Source organism: Patagioenas fasciata, chromosome 10 (assembly GCF_037038585.1).
Source record: "Patagioenas fasciata isolate bPatFas1 chromosome 10, bPatFas1.hap1, whole genome shotgun sequence".
NCBI lineage: Eukaryota > Metazoa > Chordata > Aves > Columbiformes > Columbidae > Patagioenas > Patagioenas fasciata.
This window is the reverse complement of record NC_092529.1, coordinates 17469072-17495019: the sequence shown is the minus strand read 5'-3', so window position 1 is coordinate 17495019 and position 25948 is coordinate 17469072. Positions and strand designations below refer to the sequence as shown.

The window sequence follows — 25948 nt, the reverse complement described above, 5'->3', positions numbered from 1 at the left end:
ACATTAAATGAGACAAAGCCCATTTAAGAGGTGACTGTAAGAAATAACCCCTCACTGATTGTGATGTTCCACTGAGCTGGGTTCAAGACAACATGTTCATTTTCTGTCCCCATCCCACACCACTGCCATGGCTTCCATTCTCATCCACTTCACAGTGCTCAGGCATCTTCTGTGCCCCTTAACTACAAGGCAAGCGCTGGTTCCAGTGCAGGGCTGCATTAATCAGCAAGCTGCCAGGACACACAGGACAGATAACCCTCACAATCACACTGTAGCTTTTTCTTAGTGGACACAATATTGTACCTCACTGTTGGTTTTCTTCAAATTCCTAGAAATCCTACTACATTTAAGATCCTCGTATCCTTGGATTTGGCCCAGCAGTTTCAAAAAATTATTGGGGAGTCATTGACAGTTAGAGAGACAGTAAAATTATGTATATCTTGCTCCTTTAGGAACTTTCAGTCCTTCGGGGTTACAAGGTATTTGAAATGCAAGATGTACACATGATTCTCATTTTTGAAAGAACTGTGAATTAGACAGTCTCACTAAACAAAGTAAGACTCAGTCATCTCTTGCTCTCTGTAACAGTCCCAGTTCCATTTTATAATTAATTCAGAACATGTTGGACTATTGGATTGACAAGTATCACAATACACAAGAGCAAGCTGAAGTGGAACAGACTAAGAAGGAGGAAACAACTTGCACAGGACAAAAAGCAAATTATTGTTCCTGACACCTGTAGGTAATCCCAATACTTTAAACAAGACACCAACATAGGGATCTACTTAACAGCAGCCTTTTTACACAACTATTACAAGGACATAAACCATCCTTTGATTATACTGTATCATTTCCTAACAAATGTACAGGAGGGAATCCCTGCACCCATCTATGCTGTGCCCTTAAAACTCCCAAAGTCCCCTTAAACTCTCTAATTTTACATGGATTATTTCAGCTAGAGATGCTCTGCCCTTGCTGTGGATCTTCCATCATCCATCACCTGGGTCATACGTAACACCACTCCCAAGGGGTCAATCACAGAGTTTGACTAATAACATCTTTGCTAAATGACATAATTAACCTGAGTAAAGAGATCTCTTTCTTTCTAAAAAATCCTCCTTCAAAGCATTTTTTCCTCTAGGCTTTTAAGCCAACCAGATAAATTCAACATCTGGGACAGTCCCATAAGACAAACAGCCCCAATTTCCACAGTGCAGCATCAGATGATACATTCAGGTAACGCACATGGCTTGTGTTGATAAGTTTCAAACAGGTCTGTCTCACTGTATCTGCAAGTTCAGAAGGAGGTCAATAAATTGCCAAAATCTTGTTTCATTCCAAGATTCAGGGCCATAGCAGAGGTCAAGTCTGTACCAGCTCCAAGCTTGCATTTAACACCACATAATAATTTTCCTTCCTTTATTATCTCCGCATTTTTGCTTAGCACCATAACTAGGACCCATGGCTGGGATTAAGTCTCTTCTACATATTCAAAAGGAACGACTGTGGAATTACTGTTAACAATCCAGGCACCTGGTGTCACTGCTACAGCATTTATAGACCCTGTTGCTCTGGGGAAATAGTCTGTGTTTTGATCTTCTATTCCTGCTTGCAAACAGCACTATCTTCCTTTTACCCACTTGATACCATATTTACCCCCTGGTAAATATGAGTATTTCCTCTTAAACTTAGAACTGTCTCCAAAGAAAGTGGGTGTGATATTTTCAGAAATATATCTTACTGTCATTTCGGCTACAGTATCTACTAAGTAGTCAAGAACAATTGAAAATTTTATATATATATATATATATATATATTTATATAAAGTCTCAGTATTTAGTTGCAAGAGATCAAAAGTCAAAAAAATAAAAAAGCTCTGGTTCTGTAGACTGAAGTTCAGTCTCCACCCAGATATCCAAAAACTTCACCATCATTAGAATTTTAATTTTTGTGGGACTTTCTCATAGTGCAGAAAACACATTAACTGTACGAATCTCTTTTCTCCCACTGTACAGACTCAGCACATAAACAGCTGAAAAATATATCACTGACACTGAGGTAAACTGCCCACACTTTCATCCTAAGGGACTGTTCACCTCGGAGGTGAGCCGGGTCCCATTTACATGCTGACACACACATAAAGTATTGTAGGTCCCAGCATTCAGCATAAAATCATGTCATTTAGTTAGGAGACGTGTGTTAGGTTATGTTACAAAGGCACACAAGATGTTGTTACAAATTTTAAGTAACATCATTTACATTTTAAATAGACTCAAAAATTCAGATACTACTTCAAGTAACATGAGGAATGTGGGATTGCTCAAGGTCAAATCTAATTACAAAGCCTGCTAAGATGAGGATCATTTTTTAAGCAGCGGGAAATTAAATTATTTGTCCACGCTATCTGGCAGTAAATACCTGCCTGTTTTAATTGCTGTTGATATAGCCTAATGAAAATTGGAAGGAAAATGCTTATGCTCAGTATCAGTTCCCTTTCCAGGTAAAGTTCTGCCTGGTCTTTGCTGCAGTCTGACCCACACCAGGTACACAGCCCTTGGCTCTTTGAAGACCACATACAGCAATACACATTCTTGGATGCTGAGAAGAGGAAACTGAAGACCAAGCTGTGCCTCTCCTGGGTCCACAGAGCCAAATAACAGATTAAATAGGGAGAAAGTAACATGGGAGCTGGGAGGGTACGTTCTAACTCCGGCAGTCCCACTACTTACTCCGATTAAAAAAAAGAAATATAAGGATGTGTTCTGCTGCTGCCATCCAGTGGGGAGGTTGAGTAGAAAGCACTGGAGTACAAATCTACGGTTAACAAGGGCTGAGTCACTGTCACACTGATGCTTATTCTGCACCTTGCTGTCAATGTCTTCCAAGACAAAAAATTTCAGAGAAAGCAAAATAAAAGAGGCGCTGAATAAGAAGCCATTGTAACAGCCTGCACCTTCTGTGCAAGGACAACAGAGACATATCTGCTGCTCCAGCTCATTCCTGATGCTGCCTGTAAAATCACTCTATGGATTTGATCCACTTCGATCCTGCAGCTGTTTAGCCGTTATAAGATGCTGGAGCTGACAGAGAGATGGTTACACGAGCTTTGTAACATTCAGTGTCTCAGCTTGTACCATCACAAATTTCAGGTCTTCAAATTCACAAGTTTCCTTGCAGTTAAAATGGAAGTTCAGTAACTACCTTGCATACATGCATCTGAAAAATCCTACTGGTTGCTAATCTGCAGCAACAGGTACCTAAATATCATGTTAAATCTGACTTTAAAAGCCCATGTCTGCCTTGTTTTAGTACTTGGGAGCTCAGAATATAGATGTGTAGAGCAAAATGAGACTCCGATGCTCTGCTATCTACTTAGCATCCCCTCATTGATAACAGAGGGCCTCAGAATTGGTAAATGATAGCATAACATTTTCATTATCAACATCATTACTTGTGGACGATGAAGCAGAGGCAGTGACAATTTAAAGCCAACTTAAATTGTCAGGGTACAGTCTACAGGGCAATGTATGAAGAAGATAAATTTGTGATGCTAATAGGACTCTACAGCAAGACATCAATAGGCTAGAACTCCTCCAGCAAATCAAGGAAAACTGGAGGGAAGCAGAGGGAAGTGGACTGACTTGGGACTAGGAGAGAGCTTTCCTCAGCAGTCCAGCTGCACAACCAGTGTTCTGCTTTGTGAGACTGTGAGATACTGCTGACACAGACTCTTGTTTCACCATGTGCATGTATTTCATATCTTCATAGTATGTCCTGTAAAATTACTGCAAGAAACATAAAATTATCATTTAATCCACAGCATCAAATCGCACTACACAGAGCTCTCCCAAACAGCAGTAGGGGTGTAGCAGTCAACGACGAAGGGGATGACACTTTCTTTTCGGTGAATGGAAGCAAGTAGGTGAACTGTGGCCCAATAAGATAGTTATGTTTTTTTGGTAAACAGATGTCCTTGATTTGCCTCTATACCAAAACATAAGAAACCCATTTAGCTTTTAAAAAAAAATTAATTGCAGCATTAAAGCCCTGGTAATTCACACATCCATGCAAATATTACATAGAAAGACTTGCATAGCATGTAACATGAAGAATAATTTCAGCCTCGGCATATTGCTAACAGGTTACTGTTTAACAATGTTTTAAACTTTAGCACTTGTTTGGATACAGTACAGCAAATTAACTGAAAACATACAATATAATATCTAATCTCTGATTCTAGCCAAGAGAGTACGTAATCATTAGTGCAGACCTATTTATTTCACTCTCATTTCATCGTCTGGTAATTTAAATGTGATTTTTGAATTTCAATTGGCTTATCAAGTGGTCAAAGACATCTCGAGATCCTGTCTCCACTGAAAGTGATTTCTGCCATTCTTCTTCCTTGAAAATTGTCATGTCCTGGTCATTCTATCAATCAGCCTGACATCTTTCTTTCACAGAGCAGATAGCTTAAATCATGAGATTTATGCAAAAAATAACAAGTAGCTCTCATTGCCCCAGAAAGCACTTGGCAATTGGATGTTGTTCTGTATATACACTCTTAAATAGTGTGCATCCTTGTGCATTTCACACTTTTTTTTGTATTCATCCATTCTTTGCTTAGTGCATTATTTACAGGATGTTATATAACATCAATGACTTTTTTTAAAAAAATACTACTTATTGATTTTCAGATACAGAAAAAAGCTAAGGAGTAAATGGTAAGACGGGGTATTTAAGAAATCCATTAACACCAAATGGAATTAAGATCTGAAATACATACTCATAGGCTGTTCTAACTTGTCTGTTAAAACACAGGCTTCTAAACACAACACAGCACCCAGATAACTCCAGTGATCAGTAATTTCCTTTCATGTTTTTTGCCCTGTGTGTTGTCACCAGTATAGATCAAAAGTACCTTTGCTTTCATTGAAGCGTGTAATCTCATTCTTCAACTAAGCTGTTGCTCCAACTTTACAGGGAAAGAATGGTGTCTCGCCAAAAATGTTTGATTGTTTTGTGGGAACCAGAATGTTACACAGCTTGGTTCTGTCTTAGGACTTGATCACATTTGTAAGGTTTCTATCATCCTGTTAATATGCAATGACTGTATTGTCACCTCCTCTGAGACAGAAGGACCCCACTTCCCCTCTCCCCCATCTCCACAGGCAAGTGGCCAACCAGTTCTTAGTGAACCTGCTAATATGAGAGCAGTGGCAATTAGCAACATCTACTGTGTCATTACAACCATCTGCTGAGGCAGCCACAAAACAGACATCTTCCCATTGCCTGTTCCCTGACTGAATTCATCATTTCACAACATGCAGTTTTTCATTGGTCAAGGGATGACCTTGCTAATAGTGTTTATTATCTAACAGATCGGAGACTGAAATCCCGTGTCACACTGCATTAAACATATATATAGTGAGCAAGACTTAATAACTGTAGGAATAAAGTATTTAGCATTCAATGCAAAACATTAATAATAATTTTAAAATGCAAATTCTTTGCATGGCCTTCAACCAACTCAGCTAATGGACTCTGAACTAGGAAATATTGGAAATAAGTTTGGGAAGGAGCTTACTGGTCACTTGTCTGCTTTGATAGGTGTATACCTTCACTGCAGCCAGACAGCACAGTGCAATGATGGTATTTAAGTACTGATCTGTGTTGTTTGCATAAACAGTAGCCCAGCCGCCAAGTCCCAAGCAAGGAAACCATATATACATAACTTCTGGCACTGTTCTGCAACTGAGTCGATTTGTTCCCAAGGCCTGGAAGCATTCATCATGCACACATGTGCATTTCAGCCCCCCCATCTGTTAAATAAGAATAATCACGCTTCATCTGTAAAGCACTTTGTGTTCTACTGACAAACACCTTGTATTACTCTGATTTCAGTGGGCCTGGCTGCCAGGGCAGAGTTACTCCAGCCTTGTTGTTTATTTAGACTGAAGAACTTGGGGCAAAGACCCTTCTCTTTGAATGGCAATACAGAGAGAATGCTGGATCACCTTTATCCCCCAGTAAACTGGTCATTCTACAGCCATAGTTCTATTTAGTGGTGTTCTGATACAGTTCTTGCTACAGCTGAAAGAAAAATGGAAATTATTCTATCAAAAAAAAAAAAAAAGAAACAAACAAACACACCCCACCATCAAGCAAACCTACTCAGGCCTTGGTTATGACCCAGAATTAGGTTAATCCAAATCCCTTGATAGTGGAGAGGATGAGAAAAATGCTTTTCACAGTCACTGTTGAACTAGGGTTTTTTTCCCCAAGAAGAGGACATGTTTTCAGAGTAAACTCTTTTCTCTCTAGCTTGACACAAACTACCATGTGATCTGGTCTGATAAAAGGATGTTTCTTTACATTAGCATAGCAGACTTATTTATCAGTTGTACACTAATTATCTTGGCTCCTTTTTTGGGGACTGTGGCATCTCTTGCAGTAAACTACATTTTGCTGAGGGCAGCAATTTTACTCAATTTCTGAAGAATGTTGACACAAAGTTGTGGGGTTTTTGAATTTCCAGTAAAAATACTGTGTGGAGGTGCGGAGGAAACAGCACTTCCAAATGAAATGTCAAATTAGTGCTTTTCCCTATGTAGTTCAAACAACAACAAAAGAGCATTGGTCTGATAGCAAAATCTGTTATGTTGTTCCTTCCTCACTTTGAAACCTTAGAAGTAGAACAAAATCTGAAAAAATAACTCAATTAAAGTAAATTATTAACCTCTATCATGAGTGGGCACTAAGACAACTCATTTGGACACACAGTTAAGCAAGTGCCAATCTTAAAAGGCAACTTCTAGTGCAACTTGGCTTTCTTTTCCTTTTTTAAGCAAGATGCATTTAGAAACACTGAAAAAAAAAAAATATCCATTACATTTTAATTGCTCAGTGACCCAACAACACTATTAGGGTGCAGCTAGAGAACAGTGGGGACCTCTTTCCAGATTCAAACTCTTTTAGACAAAGAATTTTAGTTGATTTAGTTTTTTGGTGAGTTTTTTGTTGGTTTGGTTTTGTCTGGCTTGGTTTTGTTTTGGGTTGTTTTGTTTGTTTGTTTTCAGTTAGAGGAATAACAACACCTGCTGGAAGGACTCAATAGACAGCAATTATCAGCATATCTATGATATGGGACAGACACTCATATGCCAACTAACATCATTTGCACTCTTCAAATTATACTCTGACTTGATTTTCATACTTTCAGTAAACTATATTTTCTAAAGACAATCTAAGAATACTTAGGATAGAAACAAACAGGGATGATATGTTGTCTAAGATCTTCCTGTTTGATCTCCTCTGAAGAGGGCATCTGCTCAAAATGGTGAATCACAAGAACAGGCACTGCTCCTTTGGGCGATCCGTTATTTATTGTGCCTCATTTAAAAAAATAAATGGGGTGAGGGGTGCAGAGTGTTTGCACAATTATTGCGTATTCATGAAATGCAGGAATCTGTTTCCATAACTTCCAGTACCTCAACATACTTTTTATTGCATCACCAGACTTTGCAAATGACATCATTGTGACAAGGAGGAGGAAACGTGTCAGAAAGCCTTCATACTTTCAAATTGTATGGCACGTAGCATAACATGAAAGAGTTGTAGATACATATTTATAGGGAAAGCAGATATTCCTATACTCTTTTTTCAAGAAATTTTGTCTTTTATTGCACAATTGTATTGTACATTGGATTAGGAAGAGCACTGGATCCAATTTGGTACCTTACGAAGGTCACATCTATGAATGAGGGACTTGGGTGCTGTTCTTCTTGCCCCTTTTGCACTGTTTGTTTTTGAAGGACCCTTGTGCTCTAACCGAGGAGGTTAATGCCACCACAGAGCCCTTGAACCCTCTCATCTTTGTGGCTTGTCCAGCGACAATCCAGGGGCAGCATGGAGGAAGAAGGTCAACCTGCTTTCCATCAACCTGTATTTCCTGCCATGTAGAAGGAAATCTCCCAAGAAAGGAGGGAGCTATAGAAAAAAGTATATGCAGAGCACAAGAGATACTCCAAGCTTTTTCACCCGACCTGAAAACAAGATGGATCAGAAAGACTACCTTGATACACTTAACTTTTTGCTTTACATTTGCTTACAATTTCACTTGCTATCAGGCATCATCAGCCAACATGAAACTGAAATCAGCTGCACACAGCACCCCACAAACAGCTGTTACTGCAATCGTGATCTGTTACACACAGATCCCACCATTCCACCCCAGAAGTGTAACACACCAAGTTGATTTGCAACAATTTGTGCTAGACAGTAACAGAAATGTTTATTCCAAAATAGCCACTGCATCTTAGAATGCTATTTTAAGGAATGAAACACAGGTGTAAAACTAATAGATGAACAGATATCAGGAAGATGCAAGCAGGAAATTATGCCATGAGAAATCCTGCCTCATGCTTATTTGGTTGTTGTTTCTTTAAACAACATAAAATCAAAAGAATAGTGACCATCACTGGACTGCAAAGCACATGGATGCTGCCCAGCAGGGAAACCAAAGTAGAAAGAAAAATAAATAAATAAACAGAAGGCCAACCGCTAAGCAATAGAAACGTTGATCCTACAATTTTCCACTCATAACTTCTGTCATTTGCAGGGTGTTGTCAAAGATTGCCACCCTGGAAAATAATGAATGTCAGGTATAGTCTCTACTACTGTGCTGATGGATAGCATCTCCAGCCTGATGAGGAGAGATTACCCTGCTGAACCCTACAAGACATCTTTAATCTCCTGATTTAGAATCCATTGTCCACTCTACTGAAGGAATATAAGAATGCTGCCAAAGACAGAAAAACAGACAGCTGCAGCAAAGGCCTATCGGCAGCAATCTGGAGGTGCTCAGCCAACAAAACACTTAAATGTCAGTTAAAAAAAAAAAAATCCATCTCCAGGTTCTTCCATTATTAATTAAACAACTTCTGGTTTCCAAGAAGAAATGCTTGCTCAAACATGTCCTTGAGACCAGACACAGCAACACTGTAAACTTTCAGACTAACATCAAGGGACAGCTCTGACAGTGGGAAATACCACACTTGGTATGAAAGCAGAGCTGGGCATTTCTTCGTGCAGTGGACTAAGCACATGTGGGACATCTGTGATGCTGCAGTAAAGTGTGACAACTAGTTTCCTGCTCTTAAATACAGGGTGAATATTTTTTCCCGACTCACAGCCAAAAGCATGGGCAACTGAGCCAGCACAGAGGCTCAGCATGTCCTAGGCTGCTTCTGAATCACGCTCACCTGGTAGCGCAGACAAACACAGACACTAAGTCTTAACCACCAAATCAACAGAAACTGGTATCTATTTACATGGACTATCTGTGCAGTCACTCATTTGGGATGAAACTCTCCAGCAGCACAAGGCCTTACAATTACATAGAAATTGGACTTTAAGTTTGGGAGAGGCTCTGTGCTGCTATTACAATCAATGTAACTGTAAGGCTGTGGCAATGCAGCCCAGGCAGTAAGTACAGACATGTCGATCAATAGCAGAACAGGCCCTAAAGCAATTTCCATCTCTCAAAATGGCAGCTATTTGCAAAACACTGCATGATGAATACTGTAAGAATGACTGGCTTAACCGTTAATAAAATCATAACTATGAAGTCTAACTTTTCTGCTGGGACCAAAAACCATATGACATATCCGGAGCAGGCTGGAGACTAAATCACAGAAGAATCAGAAACTCCCACTTCAGCAGGTCAGGACTTCATCTTAGGCAAGTCTTTTAATAATTTTCAGAGCAAGGAATTCAATGCAAATCCTTTACATTCCAATCTATTGCCTTCATCACTCAAATATCCATCCTCTCAAGAACTCAGCATGTTGACCTCCATGTAAGCAGAGCTCCTGAGTAGAGCATGTTCCACTTTTTGTCGCATCACTTCACCCAAATTAATGCTGAGGACAAGATGCTTTCCATCCTATTTGTGGATTTTCACTTATCCAACCACTTCTTTCTCCTCACATTAGCACAAGCCTACCCATCTGAAATGTAAGAATTTCTTAGTAACAGAAGTTCTAAATTTGAGGTTTCAGCCCCCTGTTGTACAGGTTGATATACTGGACCTGGCCATTTGCCTGAGACTCCACAAATATGACTCCATCTTCTTATAGAAGATTCGTCCCCCCCCCACAATCTTGAAGCACAACGAAACATGAAAAGCACAACCTGCACATTCATCTGTTTGTCTGTAATCCTGCCCCACCCCCCCCAACACACACAGCCTGGAATACACAAATCTTTTCACAATCCACGCAGTTAAAGTGCACACTCATGGAAGATGATACCAGAAGCTATGCTTTACCTTAAAAAAGGTTAACTTGACACTGAATTGCTCCTTACTGGTAACATAGCTCTGCATCCAAACTGAAGTTTTCAAAATCAGTCATATATATTAAAGGTTCCCATTGTTATTTAAGGGAAAAAAAAAAAAGGAGGGGGGTGGGAAAAGAATAAGTAGTACTTCTTCCTCTTTTTTCTTCTCAAAAATAAATATACCAGCAAGCTTCATGCAGTGAACTCTGCTCCTTTTTGTCTTATAGGAAACCTATTGCTCAATACAATTACTTTCCCTGCCTTATTACTTGAAGAGATTACAGCCAGGGCTGTATATTGTAGCTACCCTATATTTAGAAGCTGGATAATAAAACACATAAATAACACAATGAATAAAACATTAAGACATAAAAGGAGTTAAATAGAACGAAGGGCTAAAGCTTATTGTGCTCTAACCATGTCTGACCCATCGAAATACAAAAGGACTCACAATTCTAATTAGTAAAATGCACAGTGATGATTTAAATCGGGAAAAAGCAAGGGCCTTTGTGCTGGAGCCCCTTTGGTTGCCTTGCAGGGCCCTCTGGTGGAACAGGGAACTGAGCCCCTGGCAACCCCATAACACCGATGGGAAGAATGATGCTCCAACCCAAAATCAAGGGGAGAAACCCCTTGCTTTTTCCCTTTTTCCTCAAAAGCAGTTGTATTTCTAATATAAAACTGCATTTTTCAGACACACAGCCTTCACGTCAGTAGATGAGGTCCTTGAGCGTGTGTAATGGAGGAGTTTTTGTCTCTGATTCCAATGGGGACAGGATTCTGTCCACAAAGTCCAGCCCCTACATGAGGTGACCTGAGGGAGTATCTCTTCAATGCTTCATTTCATTTGCAGATCCTGAATTTTAGCAGTGAGGTGAAAACAAATCTTTTCTGGTGCTAAATGTATGTTGCTTCATTCAGCACAGCATGGAATTGATCATTTTATCAGTTAGGTACTCTGGGAGCCTGAAATACTGCCCAATTTTAAATAGCTGTGGTAAGGCTGGTGCTTATGCTTCCTTCAGCTATTGTCAGCACAAAAGAAACTCTTCAGAAAGGTAATTCAGAGCAACAAAGTCACTTGAGTATTCTGAAGTGTCTTCTCTACACAGATGTACAGTGAGCCTGCTGAAACAATCTGTATGAGCAGTATCTTTAGTGATCTAATGATAATGAGAGGGAACATTTGTCCTTTACCTTTTGCCTGGTTAACTGCCAGTCAAAGCAATTGCATCATTCAAATGAAAAACAGGCTGTGGCCTCCAAAGCTGGGCTCAAGATCCACACTGCTTCACGGCGATGGCAGGAGTGGCTTGCCAGATTGAACAGACTCTTTCTTCACTAACAGTTATTTGAGGGTGGTGAATGTTTTGCAGAACAAAAAGAAAGAAGTAAGTCTGTCTTACACATTATTACAGTGAAGAGGCCCTTTCTGTCAAAGGGGATGCTCAATGGCATTCTCTCTCATTTTTCAGAAACAGGATGGTTATTGGGTCCTTAAAGATCTAGTCTCTGTTCCTGTCTGAATACTGCAGACACAGCTGCAAAATGTCATTCTTTCAGGCACCATCTAACATGACCAAAGTCAATAATTGTCTTTTCCTGGATTAGGTTCCTTAAAAACAGCAGTATTTTGGGAACAAAAAAAAAAAAGTCAAACCCCACTTTTCATCTTATATTCTATCTTATATTCTATTGTCTGTTCTTGGTTAATAAACTTTCTTAGCTTTAACAACTAAGTATTTTTTCAAAAGTGACTAGTGATGTCAAGTACATAGGCTGAAATACACTGATTTTCAGGAGCAGACACAGCATGTTCTTAAAAAACAGCCTCTCCTGAAGCATTCCAGGCTAGGCATATCGAGCATGTATTTCTCACCTCGGTACCTACTTGTCAGGTTAAAGCTGCCTGACTTCAGGGACACAGGACAAAACTTCTGCCAAACCCAAAACTTGAATTCATCCCTCTAGTGTGCTTCAAGACCTTTTACTTTGAAAAATACTTAAGTTGTCTATTGACAGCAGAAGTTTTATCTCAAGTGCCATCCAAGACCATGCTAATTTGTATTAAACAAATCAGGCTAATTATTTGCTTTCCACAGAACAGCCTACACTAAAAACCCTAAATTATTTGCTTTCCTGATGAACAAGGCATCGTCTTGCTCACATATCAGACTACATCACAGATCTGATCGTACATTAGAAGGTCAATCTAGATGATGTATCAAACAACAAAGATAAAATGAGGCTGAGAATTGTGGGCCCCCTTGAGGAGAGCCCCCCAAAGCCCTCAAAATGCTCTGTGGTGCCATATGTCAGACACGGGGAGCTGGAGAATCAAACATGAGGTGACTGTTTCATCCGCTACATGGAATCATGAAGTAGGATGGGGTTCACTTCAGTGTACACACAAGAGAAACTCATCTCTGGGGAAGAATATAGCACTGTAGTCTAAAAAGGTGTATGAAGGACCCAGCTTCAGGGGTGTCTGTTTGAAAAAGAGTTCCACAATCTGACCAACCCTTCATGAAGAGCAGAACCTTTAGGCTACCAGAGAAAGCACTGTATGCAAATTTGTTTAACAGTCAAGCAGCTTGATTGCAGTTTATAGTACCTCTTTGATACGGGAGAAAGAATTCTTGGTGTCAATTAGAGGTATGCAGTCAAGCATTCTGAAATGTTATTGTCATCATTTACATAACACATAATGAATGTTCATCATATAAGCCCACAACACAGGATCACTACTGCCTTATTTCCCTTAGGTACACATGCAAAGTGCATCTTTAAAAGACAAAAATAACATTTCTTTTTACAAGACTCTTCCATGAATGACAAAAGCTGCAGAAGGCTGTTCTCTAGGTTTTGCTGTGTAGCCAGCTCTGAAAAGCTCTTCTAAGCAGCAGTTGTTTACAGGAGAGGTCAAGAGGTCCTAATTAACTTGTCATTGTACATAGATCCCCCTCCTCAGTGAAGTGATTCAACTCCTTTCCATAACAGCTACCCGCAAAACAGTGATACGGATCATCCTTTAACACTCTATTTATTCACTGGAATCGCTTTATGGGGTTTCACTGTGACATGTCAGTTATTCTCCATAACCTGTGACTGCATTTAATGGTAAACACATGTGAGTGTTGCATAGCACCAGGGAATGCAGAGATGGTGATGGGGTAAGGCAAGGAGGTGCTTTGTGTGCTCTTAGACTCAGGCACTGCTGATGTGCTGTGAGCATGTACATAGACACAGCAGCTACATGCAGGTCACAGTCAGCCCTGCTTGCCAGAACTGAAGAGAATTTGGCAAGCACATGAGGAGCCTTCAGCTCCTACCTAGACAATCACCAGAAGCAGCCAGGAAAGAGATCAATAGGTTGTCTCATCTGGAGGATGGAGCCTCTAACAAATGCATCCTGCCTTCCTAGCACTGAGCTGAAGTGAATGCTAACATTAGACCCGGACCCACAACAGCCTGGCTCAGAGCTGAGAATATTACATACAGATTTAAGGCATTACACCTAATTTAAGAATGAGACTACCTCACAAATAGCAACACTTGCAGAAATCTCCAAGCCAGCATGAAGCTAACTACGGTATTGAGAACACAGTCATCTCACTATGGAGCTGCAGCCAGGCTTTTGACCTTTGCTAAAAAGCAGAGGTTGCAGGTGGTATTTTGTTATCTTCTCTCTCTCTCTCCTGGGATATAAGGTGACACAAGGCTAACACAGCTATCCTGTTTCAGGACTCGTACTGATATCTTTGCATGAACACTACTACATCTGTATTTTTTTCCGCATTCAAGCTGATGTATCTGCAAGATCCTAGCACAGACATGTTGCTTTGAAGTTCGAGTCTGGTATCTCTTCATGAAGCCAACCCAGCTTGTTTTGAGCTATTTCTGTCATTTATAATAAGATACTACATTGTGCCTGGTAGATATACTCTGCTACAACAGCACATTCTCATAAATGAAATATCTTTCTGCTTGCCTCACTGTGCAGGTTAGGAAAAAGAGCATACCACAAGCTGAACTAAACCACAGTTCAGTATTTGTGGTACTTAGTGAAAGAACTGACTACTCTAAATCTGAGGGCTTTGATCTATTGCCCACCAAAGCTAACAATACCATTGTGAAGTCTCTTGATAACAACTGGATTAAGCAGAAGATAAAAATATTCTTCAGAATATCTTCGGATAAGTGTCACGGAGGCACCTCAAAACAACTCCAAGCAAATAATAAGCTTAAATCAACCGTAATTCAGAATTGAAAACAACCAACAGACCAAAAACAACTGACAGAAACCAATGCAAGTAGTGGTGTGATCCAAAAAAATCAGTCAGCACTCTGGCAACATTTAATGAACTGCAGGTTGGATGTACCAGTTGGGGATATTATTACCATACAACCACACAAGAAGGATGGTGCACAGCGTACAGGCACTCACTCTAAAGAGGCCTCTCTTACTGTAGGGTACCCAGCAGAAATAATTACTTGCCCAGGAGGAGCAAGGGCTCACTCAAGGATATATCCAGGAGAAATAATCACTCACCAAGCAGAAGGTGAGGGCTCTCAATCCCAGGAAGCTTCTTTAAGCAGCAAAGGCAGAACTCTGTTCACAGTCTCGCTGCTCCCAGAAGACTCCAAGTGGGGCTTCAGCGTGGGCCCTATCTTACAGCCTGGTTGGATCTGTCTGTGGCCATTAGGAGCTGGTCCAGAAGCTTCTCTAGGTCTGGGCACCTCCTCAGCTGGGGACGCTGTTAACTGACCAAGGGTCCTGCTCCTCTGCTCCCCAGCCAGGGGAGGTAAATGTGAGGAGTCACCGTGCCCCAGGGTGGGGGACCTGACTGTCCAAGGGGCATTGTGAGGACAGGGACACTGGAGCACAAAATATGCCTAAGAACCATCAGCTGCTCCACTGAAAGCTCTGGACCTCATTGAGGTGCATAGTAAGGATAAAATAAAAGGACACAAACAAATCCCAAAGCCCTACCAGTCATGAAGTCACTCCAAAAACCATCTGGTGAGCTTCAGTACATAAATTACTAATGAAAAACTGTGAAAGTTTACAATAACTCATTTTGCTTCTTGTTGTATTTTTAACCCATTGAACTGATTATAACGTGCTGTCAACAGCCTCATCAATTATCCATTGCTAAAAAGTGGGTTCTACCATTCTGCAAGCAGTATTAATTGGTCTCAGTAGCACATAATGAGTTTAAAAGCTCCTACCTGTGTGCCCCCGGGGATGGTGGCTAGAGGCGGACAACAATTTACAGCAGACCATTAACACATAGACCAGAAAGAGCCAGTCAGACAGAAGCATTGATTTGGCACAGAATCTCATCCTGGAGGCAGAAAAGGAAACAGTTGAGTGAAAGAACAATGCGAGTAGGGAATAACATAAAAATAATGCGGGGAATGAAAAGCTGAAGAGATGCTGAAGAATAACTGATACGGCTTGTTACAAGGCAACACTGACAAAAGCATACTCGTGGTTTGGTTGAGATCAATATTTTGTGAAGCATGTTTTATAATTAGAAGCAATGCAAAGGCTATCACACATCTTATTACCCACAAATACATATTTATAACAACACATGAGTGCAATATATTTCTATAAGTCTGACATAAGGGGTTATGTTTTCTTTCTTTTTTTTCACATCCATCCACACTCAAATTTAAATATACATATTTATAAGTTGTGCTACTATTTTTAAACTGCACCTGCCTCAAAATTATAGAAACATGACAGAAAAATATCATTTTTACTTAATATTTCTAAGGATATATTTGTTAAAGCTACCGACTCCCCTGTAGTCATGCAGATGAATTGCCTTGATATCCCAAGCACACAACCCCTGCCAGATTTCCTAGAGATTGGTAAATTTGCTGAGGGTTAGACATTCATGAAATCAGCACCTCAGCCAAATAAGCAAGAACTTGCTGCTCTGCCAGGGTGTTAGAAAGTGCATTTCGGAAAACAGTTGTTCTAAAGAAGGTGGATGTTGTTAGTTCTAACACTATCATGAATAAGACTAAGACCACAAATCCTCAGTCATTTTGCTGCAAATATCTACAATTAAATCCCTCAATAGCTCATGTTATGCCATTCATCATATAGAAAGGTAATCTAATCATTCTCTTAAACTCGGTTACAATGATTTATTACTCATGCAATACATAAATGGCCATTATGCAGTTGAACCCTTAGATACAATGTTCCATACTTTCAGCAAATGTTGTAAGCAGGAATACATCAAATTAATTAAAGGCAATTTATAGATTTGCATAAATTGAACTAAACACCGCTTTCATAGCAGGGATGTTAGTCTGCAGTTAATCAGCATGCTGGGATTTGGGCAAGTCTATCATAAGCATGCAGCAAAAAGTCCTTTGGGAACTTCTTTCCCCTGCAGATTCCAGTTCCAATTCTTCCAAGTATTTTCTAAACAACTTGTTTATCTGTATGTCTTTAAAATACCTGAAAATATTCAGCTAATCCAACATTCAAGTGCTGAAAATACCGATAGTTTAAAAAAAGAAACCAACCTAACTCATGGCTTGGCTCTACTGTCAAAACTAAGTTAAGCACTTCTATCCTATTTTAAATTGGGTAATGATCCAAAAGTGAAACCAAAACATATCTCATGTTTTCTCTTTGAAAAGTGCTTGCATAATTTTCCCTTTCACACGTCACAAAACCATTTTGTTATCTAATTGTGTAAGAATGGGCATGTTGATAAGGCCCAAACATATCACAAATGCACTTATTAATATCAAAATTTAAGAGACCAAAAGACTGTTGTATGTACTTTAGCAAACACTACACACTTAAAAAAAAAAAAAAAGGCGAAAAACCTAGCACCCCCTGCTGTCCTTGTAGACTTTATTCCAGCCTACAAACTTCTCTAAAAATCTACTCAAATATTGCTAAAAATAACTTACCATGTCTACAGATATAAGAAAAAATACGTATGTAAAGAAACCACATTTTAAGGACTGATTTGGCAAAAAAGGTACCTTTCCTTGCATTAAGAAACTCTTTTTTGAGCCCAACATGTTACCACCCTGAATGCAAATGAACCAGTACAGGAAGAAACACACTGAGGCTCTTTTGCGGCCATATACAGGACCCTTCTGCAAGCATGAGTCAACCCCAGAAGATAAAGATGTCACTGGTCCTTGCCTACCATACAAGCATCCTCTTATGGAGCACTCCCAGGCTAATTCAGAGCAGTTACACTTCAGTTAATAAGCATGGACCTAATTCACCTTTTGCACCCACCTGAACCACATAATGCAACTGCAGCTAATGGGATTGAGTCACTGTGAAACCAGCACAAACATTATTATTGCTCTTGATCCAATATTAATCTAAGAAAACTGCCCCGTGAGCTCTGAAATCAACCTACCATTTCAGATTTTAGTGACCAAAATCTTCCCCAAGTAACTGAACCTCATTTTCTTGAGGAGAGAACTAAATTTTACCTTAGTTCTCCTGCTCTCTCCATGAGAAACACAAGGTTTACACCTCATGCACAGGTTACCACTGAATAGGAAGCAATTATCCGCTCATCCTGCAATACCATCACTCTGTTGCACTGAATGCAAACACAGGAATCTGATCCAAGTATCAGTGGAGACCCCAGCTCTGGTGTCACTCTGCACTATCATAATGAAGACAGGGACCTTCCTTTGGGTTTCCTGTGGTGTGACTGAAAGCAGGATTGAACCCTTGAAATTACCACAGATCAGACATTTTGAGCATGCCTTTTCTGGTGTGAGCTGATGGAGGGGGCAGGTATTTAGTGCCAAATCAGGCACCACATGCTCAACAGCTGCTATTTCAGTGTGAAAGAGAACACAGGTGTTCCCACCATTCGCAGTGCAGAAGCAGTGCTGGTCTCAGTGGAAATGGTTGCGTGCTGACCTCATTTCAAAACCTTTCCCAGATCATGTGTTTGACTGTTTCGAAGACATGGCCCTGATGTTAGGGAACGGGAAACCGGGTTTCAACAGATTAACAGGGTAATCCCACCCTTTTGTAAGTATATTCAAATTCAGGAATGGGTGTATTGCCACAAAACATCAACTTTCTTACATTGACACTGAAAGGCTGATAAAAGCACCTAGTGCCATTCAAATGATACATTTACAGACTTTAGTCTGCCTTGCAGGAAGACCAGATACAGGTCTTAAGCCCGCTAATGTAAAGAAATACAAGGGGATCTTTAAAAAGGCAGGGAAAAAATGAATTTTAGCAGCCAGATGCAGCAAGGCGTACTGAGCCCCTCAGCGTCCGTGGGCTGCTGCTTTCAGAAATGTCAAGCCTTCATTCTCTCTTGGATTCAAGTGGCTATTGTTGCTAACCAGAACAGCAAATCTTCAGTGTCATCCAAAAGATAAAAAGTGCTCTTACCTTGGGGACTTTGCAAGAATTTTGTTCCAGTTGAACACAATTATTTCAGCGTGTTTTTCATAGTTATTCCAGATTCCCATTTGCGGCAGCAAATAAGCCTTTCTGCATTTCAGAATTTTTCCTTCACTTTGGGGACCTAGAAAGAAAACCATATTACACTGCAATTAACGTCTGGAATGATGCTGTAAAACCGGCCTTTGTTACCAAAATCATTGTTTCACAGTGCCATCTACAGCGCAGTCAAAGGCAAAAGGCAGCAGTTGTATTGCTCTTTTCACCTGTTTCCAAGAACACAGAGAAACTGATAAAGCAGCACTGAAATATCACTATATTAACTAAAGGCAGAGTTCATTATACTAGAAATTATAAACCTAATATGCGCAGTTTGCTGTGTCCTTATAACCACGTGCCCTCTCGTCACCCAGCTGCTATGAAAGCTGTAAGGTCTAAGACACCATCCCAGTGCACACAGATTTCCAGATGCGTACTTGAAACCTCCAACAGTTTGAACCAGAAATTATTAAAGAGAGGGGAAATCTTTCATTGTCTTCATAAAGATTTGGCGAAGGCCCTTGGAGTCTGGCCGCTTCAGGAGCGGAGGCTCTGAAGGGTCACATCCGTAGGATCGTTGCTGTGTGATCTATGCATTATAGCATCCTCTGACACTTTCATCGCTACTTCCTTCCAGCATCACATCTCACACCCAGCTCACCTATACCCACAAGCTACTCTTCAAAATCACTATACGGAGACAATTTTGCAGCCATACCAACACATGTTCTGCAGAATAATGACCTCAAACTCCCCATTTCATAGGCATTTGAGTCTCTTTGTTTTTATTGTTTTTATTTGTTTTCTCACTTCTATCCCCGGGCTCAGCTTGACCTTCTGCTATTGAAAACACAACACAGTGCAATTTGTGAGAGCAATAATAATGTGGTCTTCACCTACGGAGTGATCACAATAAACTTTTCTCATCTTCTTCCACCACTCTTTTCATTTCACTCTTCCCTTGATCAATTAAAAATTTGCTTTTAATAAGCACGAAATTACACTATCACATTTAGGGGCAAAGCATCTCTGGGGTCATAAAAGCACATAGGCAGACACCTTTCAGAAGGTTAGGACAGGAAAGCCCCTGGCTCAATACACTCAGCTCCTTTCGGTTCAGAATGCCATGAGAAAACAGTCATTGCTGGAATTAAAGACGTACCAGGCCAGCAATCTATAATTAATCACATTTTACTCAATCTTAGCTTTTCAACGTGAAGAGGTTCAGAGTGAGCCAAACTCACAACGCAGCAGTTCTAATCAAAACAAAATGCAGGCAAAGAGATGTCTTAAAGCACTCAGTCCTATATTAATCCTTCATTCCATAAATACACATAAAATTAAATTAAACAAAAAAAAAAGTGTGCCTTCAAAGGCCTATTAAGAAAAAGCAAACAAACAGACTTTTCAATGTAGTATTGAATGACTGAAATGGTTGTGTGATACATTTTTACCCATTTCATAACAGGACAATAAATATATTCTGACAGTGTTCTTGTAGAAATCAATATTGCAATATACTAACTCGAGCTTTAGTGTTTATCTGTTCCATAATTTTTACTACAGAGGAAAAAAAAAACCACTGTGTAGATGCATCTACAGATAAATACTAACTTCTGTGTAACCTGTTCTGTAAACGTATGTTAAACACAGGTAAAAGACAAGAAAGCATTCATTATTCTAAGTCATTCTAATTAAATTGATATAACAAAAGGGGGCAGATGCTACAGCCACCAGCATATCTTGGGGCTTTCTGGTGCCTTCCAGGCAGCAACATTTCTTAAGAAAACAGAGTTGTTTGAAATGAGCATAAGGCAATCTTAAATCTGAGATTCAGCTGGTTTATGTCATTAAAGGAGGCAGATCAGAACAAAAGCAAGAGGCTCACCTAGTTAATAACAGCATAATAAAAGGAATTCTAGGCTTCTCATGGCAAAACCATGTTTTGTGTGTATTTTGCAATCAGTGGTTTTAATGCCGCTCCCTGCCTCGTCTCAGGGCACAATGTTACTTTGCAAAGCAGAGCTGCTCATTTGCAAAGCAGCAAATCACTCCTGAGCCCCTGGCCGGGAGCTCTGCTGGGGCGGCACGTCCTGCCAAGGCGGCTGCTCCCAGGAACGGGCACCAGCCCTCCCTGCGAGCAAACCGAGCACTGCTTCAAGCAAAGTAAAATCCACCATCACCTCCCAAGGGGTGCCAGTACATCTGGCAACAAGCGGAATTTTGTGGATGAAGTCCTTGACTTCAGCACAGCAGGGTTAATTTACACAAGAAGGATTTGAATGCAAGTTACCCAAGGAAAGCAATTTTATTAAGAAAAGGTCTTCTTTATACAATGAGCACTAGGCAGGAGGCTACTGAACCCCCACCTCCATCTCTAGCAAAGCTGCGGTAAAGAAAAGAAGGAAGGAGGGAGAGGGAGGAAGGGAAAGGCCCTGCTCTCAGCATTTACACCTGGGCTGACCATGAACAAGTCCTGCTTTGCATGTCAGTCACCCCAGACCCCACTTCAGGCCACAAAATTCTCCTGTGCCAGTATCTACGGCATCCATGAGCCTGAACTAACACTGTGTGTTCTAGTATCTGAAGGGAATTGCACCTCAGTCCCAGCACAGTCTGTCTCTGTGCCTGTAGACTTGAGTAAAATTGGTATAAATAACATTTGCCTATGCCAGAGAAGCATTTCAAGAACAGAAACAATAAAGGTCTCAAGTTATTTGACAATTATATGAGCACTATATAATTCTTTTGACAGACAGAATAAGATAGCATTTTAAATTAGATACTTTTCCTACCAATATTTACATGTTGTAAAATACTTCTTATGGCTACTTTCTGTAAAGAATAAATTACTAAGCCATTTTATACCATCTTTCATAATAAGCTATTAAATAATTTAGAAAACCTCTGTCCATTAAATATTTAAAAGACCTTAATTTCTCCATTCTCAATAATTCCTCACTTAAAATGAAGATAGCACATCCCTCAAAAGCCTCCTCTTCTGCAGAGCAATTGGTTAGAAGGGAGTACCTATGGATGCCACATCCTTCAAAGGGCAATTTGCCAGCCTGAGAGTTTAACCTCACCCTCAGCCCTGTTAAACTCTCACGTCCCACTGAATAAAGAACTGAGAGAAAACAGAGCAACATCTACAATTTCTTCAGAAAACAAACAAAAAACACGAAACAACAAAAAACTCAAAACCAACCAACTAAAAAACAAATTTAAAAACCCAAACAAAAGCAAACAAACGAACAAAATCCCCAAATAGCAAAGAAAACCTATCTAGTGTGGTCACTACGTATATTTGAAAAGCCCTGCTATTCGAGTTTGAGGGGAAACAGACAAAATAGGGAAAAGAGCAAAAGCAAACACCTGCTCGGCCAGTTCTGCCTGTTACACATACCAGCTAAGTAACACAAACCACCCATTTCAGGGCTAAACGACTCCAAATGGGACATATATTTAGCAATATCCCTCCAAACGCACATTTATCCCACAACAGTTTGCCCCCAGCCCACAAGGAAGGGCCGACCCCTGAAAAGTGACACTCCTCCGTCCGGCCTGGCAGCCCACAGCAGATTTAGGGCCGCGAGTGGGGAAATGGTTTTGTCGGTGCGGAATAGCTGTTTTGTCGGTGCTGAACCGCACCGGGGGTGCGATGGGGGTGCGACGCGGGGCGGCGGGGACGCTCTCGCCTCCCTGAAGGCGACGGGACCCGCCGGCCCTGCGGCGTGGCGCTGCTGCCCCCTGGCGGCCGTGAGCCGCCTCGGCGGCTCCGCCGGCGCCCGCCGCCCCCCTGCCCCGCGGAGCCGCCCCCGGCCCAGCCCGCATGCATAATTTAGCGGCCAGCTATTAAACACTTCCAACTTTTGTTATTCCGCGGAAATCTCATTAAATCTCATCCGTACAACGTGCGCCGGTTGCTCCGTCGAACCCCAGATCATCGTTCCCCACCAGAGCCATCCTGGTCCTCAGAGACACCCGCTCCCAGGCCCCCTCCTGTCGCAAAGCCTCTAATTTGCAAGCGCTCCTCTGTGCGAGAATGAACTGTCCGTGCAAATTAAGTTTTGTCATTAATCATATTAACACGTTGCTGTCACAGGATCCCTCCGTTCACCCTCACCAGCTCCCCCCCCACCTCACGGGCCATGGCCCGCCTCCTCAGGGTCCCTCTGTGCCCACAGAAACGGGCTGGTCAGAGGGAAATAACATGATTTAGATTCCAAATTTAGTCCCCTGTCACTCACCCAGGAATCTCTGCATCAGGTCAGGTAACTTTAGCTTGATCCAAAAACTTCAAATGGCAGTAAATTCAACACAATTAAGTTATCCCAGCAGTTAATTAACATCATTTTAATCACCACACCTGATTTCTAAGCTGAATTTGGCCAGCTTCTGCTGCTGAGTATCTGATCTCGTTAATCCTCTTGCTGGCAGATGAAAATGACCTCTGCTTTCCGTCATCAAGTCCCTGACTTTCACATGAGTGATACAGAGGAAACCTCTCCTTGGAGGGCTTTGCACTATCAAACCCATCACACAGATATTCTCTGCCTCATTGCCAAGTTCTCAGCATCAGATATTTTCTAGTGAAACTTAGAAGATACAGTAACCAGAGATGATCTTTAACAATACCACAAACAGAGGTAACAAACCTTCCAGCTTGTACCTCATGTTCTCCCCTGATATACTCTGCTTGGTTTTCCAGCTGGTGCATCACCCAGAGACACGTCAGGTACTTAAAGGCCTCAGTTCTGCTAGCCGTTACTCTCACTGAGTAAGTTACACCAGGTTGGAAGGCACTATGCAAACTGTGAAAGGGCTCTAAGTTATTCATGTACTGTCATAAGATTAATCTCACAGTGCAAGGAAGAAAAGCTTTTCTTGGGCGCAGTTCCTCTAACCTTTACTCCCAAAGCCAACATCAACTTCTCTGCTGTGTCTGCTTCCCTGCAGGTATCACTGAAGGTGCAATCACATCAAGCTCCACATGGCAAACTGAAGTGAAAAGACCCTTCAGACAGCAAGAAAATCAGCTGAACAAGGTGGCAGCAAGGTGCAAGTGTGCTTCCTCACTTTTAAGAAAGCCTGGCATGTAGCAAAATAATCAGTGGGGGACCACAGCCAATACCAGCATCTCTCAGAGCCCAGCAGACTCCCAAAATGCTTCACCTGCAATTTTTAAGTGCTTTTTTATGACATCACTTTCCATTTATGACATCAGTCTCTGCTGGCATCCACTCAGTCTGTCACCACTAGTTAGCACTTTCCGCAGGAATATTTCACAATCTCACTTAACAACAACTGGAGGAGGTGGGAAGGCAAATAAAACAATGCAAATGAAAGCTAAAGGCAATAAAACCCACAGTCTCCTAAGAAGGGAGTAGTGAACAGCTATTATATCCACATAGCATGAGGCATTGACCATACCAGCAGCCAGACCAGCCACATACAGACAGACATCCTTTCTGCCCTGTGTTTTGGGGAAATTTGTCTGTCTTCACCAGCATTTGGTGTGCTCTAGGGTATATCTGTCTTCACTGTCTCCTTTAGAGATGAGAACAAACATTCCATCCGTGTTAAGAGGACACGTAGGGAAGACAGCAAAAATATGTCTAAACCACCCTAATTCTCTGCCACAGTCACTGTAGTCTTCTTCAGTTAATTCAATCAGAGTCAGAATAGTGAGTTGGGTTGATGCTCTGTAGGAAAGCCTTTTTCAGTTGGACTCATTTTATGTGAGTGTTTGTGGCCTCCGAGTTTAATCCAGTGGAGCTTGGGTCATACAGAAGCAGTAACAGCAATACATGAAATCAGAAAACAAATTCAGGCAAGGGGCTGAAGGTGAGAACTAAAGGACTGCCAGAAAATCTCAAGCTGACACAGAGTAAGGAGGAGTTTGAAACCAAAGCTGTTGCCTTCTCTGCTGAAGCAGAACAAGTTGGACATCTACTCAGAACCTGATATAATGCAAACTACAGGGGCTAGTTTGGATCCCCTCCAGGCGAGGGAGCAGTAGTTTCTTCATATGCACTAAATTCAGCATGTATTCTGGGACCTGTGGTCACTAGAACTCACAGTTTTTAAGTGTATTTATATGACAAGAATAAGTAGTCCTGCAGATGAAGCATATGAGTTATGCTGGCACAAATAATTGATCACTTCAGGTTCAAAAGTGTAATCTCTGTGTATGAGAGGAACATCTAAATTAAACAGAATCTCATTCAGAAAAATAATTTTTAGGAAAATATGTTAGAACCTGTTCTCTCAGCTCAAACTGAGTCAACATCTTCCCAACAGAACCGCTCAGAACTGCTCTAGCTGTAGAGTCAGAATAGACCCATCACTATCCTACAAAGAGCTCTTCTGCCCAAGTAAACTCCTGGAGAGGTAAGTATTGCTATCAAGGTTTCATTTTAAGGTTGCACAGACTTCCCAACTTGCATAGCCGACACAGCCGATCTCCTCATTACAGCCCAGCATTTCAACTCTTTCAAGTACATTTATCAGAGAGAATTTTTCATTGTGATTATCCAGGTTCTTTCAGTCCCTCACCACAGCTCAAAACCTTCCCTACCCCCTGGTGTATGGCCTACTGAAGAGATGGGCAGACTTGCAGGTGCTGTGTTCAAGGAAGTGCAGGAATTGCTTCAATCCTGTCCAAAGAGGAGGCAGAGCAGAGCCAGTGCCCCACGCCACTCCCAACTGGCCTCCCAGATGCAGAGCAGTACTCACGTAAAGCAGGCAGCACGCCAAAAAAACGTGGAGAGAAACATCTTTGAAGGAAATCTCTTCAACTGAATGTTTCAGGCAAGGCAAATATGCCTTTTCCTCTATTGCAAAATTTACCTGCTAGGTAGCAAAGCAATAGAGCTGTTGCACAGATTATCTCGAGCAACAAGACACAGTTTTCTATACCTTGAATTGATGGAAGAATTTCATTTCTCCCATAAAAGGAAAATGTAACTAACCCAACAGCTACAGAGCAAGTCACTCACCTTTCTTCCCACTCACCAGAGACCCAGGTGAGCTGGTAGTTTATTTTGCAGACATTGCCTGGGAAAGGGAGGAAGAGAAGGGATGGAGAACGTGGCCTCACGTCAGTTTGTACCTCTGGATAACATACAGGGAGGT

The 25948-nt window shown here is 41.1% G+C and overlaps 1 protein-coding gene across 4 annotated transcripts in view; it reads right to left on the bottom strand.

Moving 5' to 3' along the window:
• Positions 1-25948, bottom strand: part of TAFA4 (TAFA chemokine like family member 4) — a 78940-nt gene that overhangs the window by 34492 nt on the left and 18500 nt on the right. For all 4 annotated transcript variants that reach the window (XM_071813245.1, XM_065845837.2, XM_071813246.1 and 1 more), the window contains exons 2-3: positions 18761-18896; positions 15571-15686 (exon numbers count right to left, since the gene is read on the bottom strand). In XM_071813245.1, the coding sequence (XP_071669346.1) occupies positions 15571-15686; positions 18761-18840 (196 nt within the window). In that variant the 5' untranslated portion in view covers positions 18841-18896. The remainder of the gene's footprint in view (positions 1-15570; positions 15687-18760; positions 18897-25948) is intronic.